The 10,160-nt window shown below is 46.6% G+C and overlaps 1 protein-coding gene across 1 annotated transcript; it reads right to left on the bottom strand.

The window, feature by feature from the left end:
* Window positions 1-4,873: 4,873 nt before the first annotated feature.
* LOC120062194 (extensin-like) lies at window positions 4,874-9,952 on the bottom strand. The gene is made up of 3 exons (XM_039011996.1): window positions 9,857-9,952; window positions 5,367-6,298; window positions 4,874-5,144 (listed from the first exon to the last, which is right to left on the bottom strand). The coding sequence occupies exons 1-3, from the start codon at window positions 9,950-9,952 to the stop codon at window positions 4,874-4,876; spliced, it is 1,299 nt and encodes a 432-aa protein (XP_038867924.1).
* Between the last annotated feature and the right edge of the window lie 208 nt (window positions 9,953-10,160).

Genomic DNA, 10,160 nt, shown 5'->3' with positions numbered 1-10,160 from the left:
TATCATCTACTGCATCTTGCCATCTTTATGTAATACATGTATCACTAGCCACTTTAAACTATGCCACTTTATGTTTACATACCCTACATTACTCATCTCATATGTGTATACTGTACTCTATACCATCTACTGCATCTTGCCTATGCCGTTCTGTACCATCACTCATTCATATATCTTTATGTACATATTCTTTATCCCTTTACACTTGTGTGTATAAGGTAGTAGTTGTGGAATTGTTAGGTTAGATTACTTGTTGGTTATTACTGCATTGTCGGAACTAGAAGCACAAGCATTTCGCTACACTCGCATTAACATCTGCTAACCATGTGTATGTGACAAATACAATTTGATTTGATTTGATTTGATTTCGCCCTGGTGAAAACCCTCATTGCCTCTTTCTAGGTTAAATGGAGTTGATCCTTAAGGTTGGAGACAGGATAGATCTGTGATGATGTATAGCCAGCTACACTAAGTTTCCCTGCGTTTCTAAACCCAGACAATGATCCTGTTATTGGTGCTCAGCAGGGACGCATTAGATCTGCATATTGTATCTCTACAGCATCAATTCAATTTCTGCTGCCAATGTATGTTCCAAATGTATGCTGCCAATTTCCCCTCCCAATGTGTGCTCCCAATGTCTACTATAAATAAAACACATGAAGATATATACAATCTATACTTTAATGCATTCACAAACACCACCATCACCACCACCACCATCACCTCCATCACCACCCCATCCATCACCAACCCCACCACCACCACCACCACCACCACCACCACCACCACCACCAAGGGGGAAAACATTTCACTTCTGTTGACTTTAAAAACTTGGAATTCCTTCAGTCTATACCCCATTAATCTAGGTTTCCTGCAGTCTAGATCTAGTCATTCTAGGTTTCCTGCAGTCTAGACCTAATTTTTCTAGATCTCCTGCAGTCTAGAACGAATTATTCTAGGTTTTCAGCAAGTCTATACCTCATTATTCTAGGTTTCCTGCAATCTAGATCTAATTATTCTAGGTTTCCTGCAGTCGAGACCTAATTATTCTAGGTTTCCTGCAGTCTAGACCTAATTATTCTAGGTTTCCTGCAGTCTAGATCTAATTATTCTAGGTTTCCTGCAGTCTACACCCCATTAATCTTGGTTTCCTGCAGTCTACACCCCATTATTCTAGGTTTCCTGCAGTCTAGACCTAATTATTCTAGGTTTCCTGCAGTCTAGACCTAATTATTCTAGGTTTCCTGCAGTCTAGACCTACTTATTATAGGTTTCCTGCAGTCTAGATCTAATTATTCTAGGTTTCCTGCAGTCTACACCCCGTTAATCTTGATTTCCTGCAGTCTACACCCCATTATTCTAGGTTTCCTGCAGTCTAGACCTAATTATTCTAGGTTTCCTGCAGCCTAGACCAAATTATTCTAGGTTTCCTGCAGTCTAGACCTAATTATTCTAGGTTTCCTGCAGCCTAGACCTAATTATTCTAGGTTTCCTGCAGTCTAGACCTAATTATTCTAGGTTTCCTGCAGTCTAGATCTAATTATTCTAGGTTTCCTGCAGTCTACACCCCGTTAATCTTGATTTCCTGCAGTCTACACCCCATTATTCTAGGTTTCCTGCAGTCTAGACCTAATTATTCTAGGTTTCCTGCAGCCTAGACCAAATTATTCTAGGTTTCCTGCAGTCTAAACCTAATGTTCTAGGTTTCTTTGTCACGACTTCCGCCGAAGTCGGTTCCTCTCCTTGTTCGGGCGGCGTTCGGCGGTCGACGTCACCTGTCTTCTAGCCATCGCCGATCCACCTTTCATTTTCCATTTGTTTGTTTTCCCACACACCTGGTTTACATTCCCTCATTACTTGTCGTGTATTTTACCCTCTGTTCCCCCTATGTCTGTGTGTGAAATTCTTTGTTGTAAGTGCTTGTGCCCTCTGACTGGTTCGCGACGGGTTATTTTTGTACCCATATTTTGTTGTTCTGGGTGCCGTTGGTTTTGCATATTAAACTGCTCCGGTTATTACCCAGTTCTGCTCTCCTGCGCCTGACTTCCCTGCAGCCAGTCACGCACCCCTTACATTCCTGTAGACTAGACAACATTATTCTAGGTTATGTGCAGTCTACACCCCATTTTTCTAGATTTCCTTCAATCTAGACCCCATTTGTCTATGTTTCCTTCAATCTAGGCCTAATTACTCAAGTTTCCTAAAGTCTAGACCACATTATTCTAGGTTTCCTGCAGTCCAGACCTAATTATTCTAAGTTCCTGCTATTTAGAGCTAATTATTCTAGGTTTACTGCAGTCTAGACCTAAATATTCTAGGTTTCCTGCAGTCTAGAACTCATTATTTCAGGTTTCCTGCAGTCTAGACCTAATTACTCTAGGTTTCCTGCAGTCTAGACATAGTGTGGAGTGTAGTGGTGTGGAGGGTGGTGCTGTGGAGGATAGGGGTATGGAGGGTAGGTCTATGGAGGGTAGGGGTATGGCGGGTAGAGCTGTGGAGAGTAGAGGTATGGAGGGTAGGGGTTTGGAGGGTAGGGGTGTGGAGGGTAGGGGTGTGGAGGGTAGGGGTGTGGAGGGTATGGGTATGGAGGGTAGGGGTTTGGAGGGTAGGGGTATGGAGGGAATGGTTATGGAGGGTAGGGGTGTGGAGGGTAGAGGTGTGGAGTGTAGGGGTATGGAGGGTGGGGGTGTTGAGGTTACGGGTGTGAAGGGTAGGGGTATGGAGTGTAGGGGTGTGGAGGGTAAGGGTATCATAAGGTGAATGCACCAATTTGTAAGTCGCTCTGGATAAGAGCGTCTGCTAAATGACTTAAAACTTCTTATGGCTGCAAGGGGCAGTATTGAGTAGCCAGTTAAATCGTGCCCATTTTAAACGGCCTCGTACTCAATTCTTGCTCGTACAATATGCATATTATTATTACTATTGGATAGAAAACACTCTCTAGTTTCTAAAACCGTTTGAATTATTTCTCTGAGTGAAACAGAAGTCATTCTGCAGCACACTTCCTGACCAGGAAGTGGAATGTCAGAAATCGATGCTCTGTTCAACTTCATGCCTATACATGGGCGTGATACGTAAGAGTCTACATACACTTCATACACCTTCCCCTGGTTGTCAAGAGGCGGTGAGAGAAAAAATTTCGTGTTTATCTTGGTCTGAGGTGGAATTAAAGCTCTTTGTTTGACGTGACCGTCCATTTCCTGTTTCTGGAGCGCGCGAAAGAGGACATTGATTTGCCTTCTGTTTTGCTCTCGTTATGGACGACTAACATCTCCGTCTTAGATTTTATTTGATACATGTGACCATATCATCGTAACGTATGTTTTTTCAATATAGTTTAATCAGATTATTGAAATTTTTTCGGGAGTTTTGCCGTGTTCCGTTCTCTGACTTTGTTGACGTTGGAGTGATCCGTGCCACTTGGCAAGTGCCCATGCTAAATGAAGAGGGATATTTGCCGTTCCAGATCAAAACAACGACTGTTCTTGACAAAGGACACCTTGTCCAACATTCTGACGGAAGATCACCAAAAGTAAGAAACATTTTATGATGCTATTTCTAATATCTGTCGTGCATGTGAACTGGTCGTGGGCGCCCAAGTGTTTCTGGCTATTGTGGCTACGCTAATATAACGCTACATTTTGTTTTCGCTGTAAAACATTTAATAAATCGGAAATATTGTCTGGAATCACAAGATGCCTGTCTTTCAATTGCTGTACACTATGTATTTTTCAGAAATGTTTTATGATGAGTAATTAGGTATTTGACGTTGGTGTCTGTAAATATTATGGCTGCTTTCGGTGCAATTTCTGATTGTAGCTGAAATGTAAACTATGATTTATACCTGAAATATGCAAATTTTTCGAACAAAACATATGCTATACAATAAATATGTTATCAGACTGTCATCTGATGAAGTTGTTTCTTGGTTAGTGGCTATTTATATCTTTATTTGGTCGAATTTGTGATAGCTACTGATGGAGTAAAAAACTGATGGAGTAAGAATAGTGGTGTCTTTTGCTAACGTGGTTAGCTAATAGATTTACATATTGTGTCTTCCCTGTAAAACATTTTAAAAATCGGACATGTTGGCTTGATTCACAAGATGTGTACCTTTCATCTGGTGTCTTGGACTTGTTAATGTGTGAAAGTTAAATATTTAAAAAAAATATCTTTTGAATTTCGCGCTTTGAGCTGGCTGTTGTCATAAGTGTACCGACGTCGGGCTTGCACGCCAAACAGGTTAAATGTAAATGTAGGGGTATGGAGGGTAGGGGTGTTGAGGGTAGGGGTGTGGAGTGTAGGGGTATGGAGGGTAGTGCTGTGGAGGTTAGGGGTGTGGAGGGTAAGGGTGTTGAGGTTACGGGTGTGGAGGTTAGGGGTGTGGAGGGAAAGGGTATGGAGGGTAGGGCTGTGGAGGGCAGGACTGTGGAGGGTAGGGGTGTGGAGTGTAGGGGTATGGAGGGTGGGGGTGTTGAGGTTACGGGTGTGACGGGTAGGGGTATGGAGTGTAGGGGTGTGGAGGGTAAGGGTATGGAGGGTAGGGGTGTGGAGGGTATAGTTGTGGATGGTTAGGGGTATGGAGGGTAAGGGTGTGGAGGGTAGGTGTGTGGAGGGTAAGGGTGTGGAGGGTAGGGGTGTGGAGGGTGGGGGTGTTGAGGTTACGGGTGTGAAGGGTAGGGGTATGGAGTGTAGGGGTGTGGAGGGTAAGGGTATGGAGGGTAGGGGTGTGGAGGGTATAGTTGTGGATGGTTAGGGGTATGGAGGGTAAGGGTGTGGAGGGTAGGGGTGTGGATGGTAAGGGTGTGGAGGGTAGGGGTGTGGAGGGTAAGGGTATGGAGGGTAGGGGTGTGGAGGGTATAGTTGTGGATGGTTAGGGGTATGGAGGGTAAGGGTGTGGAGGGTAGGGGTATGGAGGGTAAGGGTGTGGAGGGTAGGGGTGTGGAGGGTAAGGGTGTGGATGGTAGGGGTGTGGAGGGAAAGGGTATGGAGGGTAGGGCTGTGGAGGACAGGGCTGCGGAGGGTAGGGGTGTGGAGGGTAGGGTTGTGGAGGGTTATGAAGGGTAGGGGTGTGGAGTGTAGGGTTATGGAGGGTAGGGGTGTGGAGGGTAGGGGTGTGGAGGGTAGGGCTGTGGAGGACAGGGCTGCGGAGGGTAGGGGTGTGGAGGGTACGGTTGTGGAGGGTTATGAAGGGTAGGGGTGTGGAGTGTAAGGTTATGGAGGGTAGGGGTGTGGAGGGTAGGGCTGTGGAGGGTAGAGGTGAGGAGGGTATAGTTGTGGATGGTTAGGGGTATGGAGGGTAAAGGTGTGGATGGTAGGGGTGAGGAGGGTATAGTTGTGGATTGTTAGGGGTATGGAGGGTAAACGTGTGGAGGGTAGGGGTGTGGTGGGAGGGGTGTGGAGGGTAAGGGTGTGGAGGGTAGGGGTGTGGTGGGTAGGGGTGTGGAGGGTAGGGCTGTGGAGGGTAGAGGTGAGGAGGGTATAGTTGTGGATGGTTAGGGGTATGGAGGGTAAAGGTGTGGAGGGTAGGGGTGAGGAGGGTATAGTTGTGGATTGTTAGGGGTATGGAGGGTAAGGGTGTGGAGGGTATGGGTGTGGTGGGAGGGGTGTGGAGGGTAGGGGTGTGGAGGGTAGGGGTGTGGTGGGTAGGGGTGTGGAGGGTAAGGGTGTGGAGGGTAGGGGTGTGGAGGGAATGGGTATATAGAGTAGGGGTGTGGAGGGAAAGGGTATGGAGGGTAGGGCTGTGGAGGGCAGGGCTGTGGAGGGTAGGGGTGTGGAGGGTAGGGTTATGGAGGGTATGGGTGTGGAGGGTAGGGCTGTGGAGGGTAGGGGTGTGGAGGGTAGGGGTGTGGAGGGTAGGGCTGTGGAGGGTAGGGGTATGGAGGGTAGGGCTGTGGAGGGTAGGGGTATGGAGGGTAGGGGTATGGAGGTTAGGGCTGTGGAGGGTAGGTGCATGAAGGGTAGGGCTGTGGAGGGTAGAGGTGTGGAGGGTAGGGGTATAGAGGGTAGGGGTATGAAGGGTAGGACTTTGGAGGGTAGGGTTGTTGAGGGTAGGGTTGTGGAGGGTAGGGGTGTGGAGGGTAGGGCTGTGGAGGGTAGGACTATGGAGGGTAGGGGTATGGAGGGTAGGGATGTGGAGGGTAGGGTTGTGGAGGGCAGGGCTGTGGAGGGTAGGAGTGTGGAGGGTAGGGTTGTGGAGGGTAGGTGTGTGGAGGGCAGGTGTGTGGAGGGTAGGTGTGTGGAGGGTAGGGTTGTGGAGGGTAGGTGTGTGGAGGGTAGGGGTGTGGAGGGTAGGTGTCTGGAGGGTATGGTTGTGGAGGGTAGGTGTGTGGAGGGTAGGGGTGTGTGGAGTGTAGGGGTATGTTGACTTATGTGGTATTCATCATACTTTGAGAACATCACACTGTCAAACATGGTAGGACATTATTACCCAAGATTCAGAAAATAGCCCGTGGACTAGTTTAAACATGTTGAGGTGCATTCAAAGCCAGTGTCTGGTTTAACCCTGTCCTGTGTCTATGTCATACACAGACCTGACCACAAGATCTTCCAGCCAAACCCACAGAGGCCAGGAGGGGCTGGGGCAAAGCAGCAGGCCTTGTGAAATAACACCATGTTTTAAGAGACTTTAGTGATATATCAAATAAGGCTGGGTCCTCCTACTGTTATAGTACTCTGGGCTTTACAAGCCGCAATGAAACATGGCTTGTGTGAAAACAAGGTATTAAAAGTGAGTGTGGGTTAAGTTCTGCTGCTGGCAAATAGATTCCCCTGGCTGTGATGTTGGTTGTACAGCTTTGGAACAGAACTTTGTGATACAGTGTAATACTGTAGAGTTTCTATAGAAAGTAGCATATTCTCACAGTTCTGGTTGATGGAAAAAGTAGACTTTTTGACAGATGTTACACATTGGCTGTAGTATAGACATAACACACGTGACAGAGCACAGTGGATCTGGACTGACTCGTCTTCACCACAGTGGAGAGGGAAAGAACTCAGTCAAACGACAGTGAGTGTGTGTTTTCATTACATGTCCAGTACAACTAAGCCTCTCTACTGCCCTGGCCAGAGGTTGAGGTAAGAAAGACATGTCAACATGAGTGCTATTGAGGTGAGTATACAAAGGGAACAGAACAGTGTCTGAAAATGCTGTGTCTCGTCTCCAATCAGGCTGATGGAGTGCGGCTTTAGCTGGGAATGGGGAGATGTTTGGTTCACTGAACAAGGCTCTAAATAATCTGTTTACCATGAAACAGGCCGTCCACTCAAGGCAGGAAAGCCACATATCCAGCCAGCACCAATCATACACACAAAAGATACAAAACGTACAGTACAGTGCAAACAAACGGAAATATATTTACATAGTGTGACATTACACAACTACACACAAATACACAAAAGCACACACACACTAGTCTAGCTCTTCTAAACATTTCCTCTTAGACCTGTCATTACAAAAAACATGTTTTTGAGCTAAAAGTAAGTCAAACAGGAAAAAACACAGTTTGTTGAGACCTAAAATTATGTAATATGTTGTAAGACGTCTCAGTTTTTATTGGTCCAGACAGATGTAGAAAAACAGTTCAACCCACAGGACAGATGTGTGTGTGTGTGCGCGCATTTTTGTGTCTGTGGGCATTTATGTGCATGCATGTGTGTACGTGCTTGTTCACTTGTATTTGTATTTGTATTTGTGTGTGTGTGTGTGTGTGTGTGTGTGTGTGTGTGTGTGTGGGTGTGGGTGTGGGTGTGGGTGTGGGTGTGGGTGTGGGTGTGGGTGTGGGTGCTGGAGCAGAGTGGATTAGTTACAGGGTCAGTATGTTAGGGAGTGTACTGGAGCAGAGTGGATTAGTTACAGGGTCAGTATGTTAGGGAGTGTACTGGAGCAGAGTGGATTAGTTACAGGGTCAGTATGTTAGGGAGTGTACTGGAGCAGAGTGGATTAGTTACAGGGTCAGTATGTTAGGGAGTGTACTGGAGCAGAGTGGACTGGTTACCAGCAGACACAGACAGAGACCGTTCCCAGGCATGAACAGGGCATGGGTAATTATGGTCAAAAATACTCTCCACCACTACTAGTATTTATAGAAGTACGACACACATTGGGGCCATAGGCTGGTGTTCCCCCTCAAATTCCAACACAAGGATTTTTTTCAATGTAAACACATTTTATTTTAAGTAGTGTGTGTTTGTACATGTGTGTGTGCAAGCTTTTGCGTGTCTGTCTGTCTGTCTGTCTGTCTGTCTGTCTGTCTGTCTGTCTGTCTGTCTGTCTGTCTGTCTGTCTGTCTGTCTGTCTGTCTGTCTGTCTGTCTGTCTGTCTGTCTGTCTGTCTGTCTGTCTGTCTGTCTGTCTGTCTGTCTGTCTGTCTGTCTGTCTGTGTCTGTGTCTGTGTCTGTGTCTGTGTCTGTGTCTGTGTCTGTGTCTGTGTCTGTGTCTGTGGCTGTGGCTGTGTCTGTGTCTGTGTCTGTGTCTGTGTCTGTGTCTGTGTCTGTGTCTGTGTCTGTATCTGTGTCTGTCTGGGTCTGGGTCTGTCAAAGAGAGAGATAAAACTCTGCCTTACAGAAAGACAACAGCGTACTGAGAGTACCAGTCCAGTGTACCAACAGTACCAGTCCAGTGTACTAGAGGAACCAGTCCAGTGTACTAGAGGTACCAGTCCAGTGTACTAGAGGTACCAGTCCAGTGTACTAGAGGTACCAGTCCAGTGTACTAGAGGTACCAGTAAAGTGTACTAGAGGTACCAGTCCAGTGTACTAGAGGTACCAGTCCAGTGTACTAGAGGTACCAGTCCAGTGTACTAGAGGTACCAGTAAAGTGTACTAACAGTACCAGTCCAGTGTACTAGAGGTACTAGTAAAGTGTACTAACAGTACCCGTCCAGTTTACTAGCAGTACAAGTCCAGTTTACTAGCAGTACAAGTCCAGTGTACTAGCAGTACCAGTAAAGTGTACTAAGAGTTTAACCACGTGGGATGGTTAAAAGATTCAGCAATCGTCTCAAACCTTGGCCCTCTCGTTATCGAGGTAAGCTGGTCTGCAACCTTTATCCTCTCGTAATTGAGAGAAACATGGTCTGTTGAGAAATTCTCAAGGTGGGGATTTTATTCGGGAGAGCAGAAAAAGGCTGTCTCATGACGCCAGGTACTAACTGTGTTCATGGGGGCGTGCCAGTGACTTAAGTGAAACGTTACACAGAAATACAATTCTCTCACATTACATCATTACATAGCATCCCATAATTTCACAAATAGTTTTATCTTTCCTCATTCATCCTCTACAACAATTAGATGTAAGCCTCATATCTGAGGCTATTGTATAAACAGCGTTATGGTAATGTGGCCGTATTGTCTCCCATGAGTTTCACAAAATTGTACCAAACGGACCAGTCCGTAGCTGGATTCTTCACCGATCTTTTATACCTTCTCCAGAACATAAATGTTGTTCGGACCTCAAGTTCTGTGAGGTGGAAGACATTCCTTTGTACTCTCTATGAAAACTTCACCCTGTCTCTATACTGTGGCCATGAGGAGAGAATCTTCTCCAGGAATTTACGACCTGAGGTCGCAGCAGCCTGAGTGTGGGAGACAGAGAGAGGGGGATGGGGCTTGCTTTACCCAAAGAGGGCAACGTCATGACATACCCCCACTGGTGGTTTGGATCTTGTTTGTCGTGCAAGTTACAAATCAACATAAAATCATGACCACATGATGTCCTGTTTGTAGATCATCGTTGCAGTCCCCTCTGGTGGTTGAACTTGGTAGGCTTCTCTGAGAGCGGCGCAGTCCACCACAAGAATGGGCAGTTGATGTCCAGTTGGTGATTGCCGTTGCGGTCCCCCCCTCTGGTGGTTTACCTTGGTAGGCTCTCTGACAGCGGGGCATGCCGCCACACGGATGGGCCGTGGGTGTCCGGATTTGGGGTCACCGTTCCGGACCCGTTGTCTGGTCATCGTCCAGACTGGAAGATCTGGGCAATAACTTAGGCAGATGTTAACAACGCACACACACTCATGAAATATATATAATTACATTCACTCCCCAATGAGTGGCGTTGTGGCACTAAGTGATGGTTGTATGGGGACTTTGTCTATGGCTCTATCACTTCCTAAGTGTCAAAGGAACTGAACCGAAAAGGAATGAAAGCATAAATAAAAGATA

Source organism: Salvelinus namaycush, chromosome 17, assembly GCF_016432855.1.
Source record: "Salvelinus namaycush isolate Seneca chromosome 17, SaNama_1.0, whole genome shotgun sequence".
Classification (NCBI taxonomy): domain Eukaryota; kingdom Metazoa; phylum Chordata; class Actinopteri; order Salmoniformes; family Salmonidae; genus Salvelinus; species Salvelinus namaycush.
The sequence above is the reverse complement of the archived record's forward strand: the minus strand, read 5'-3'. Positions and strand labels throughout refer to the sequence as shown.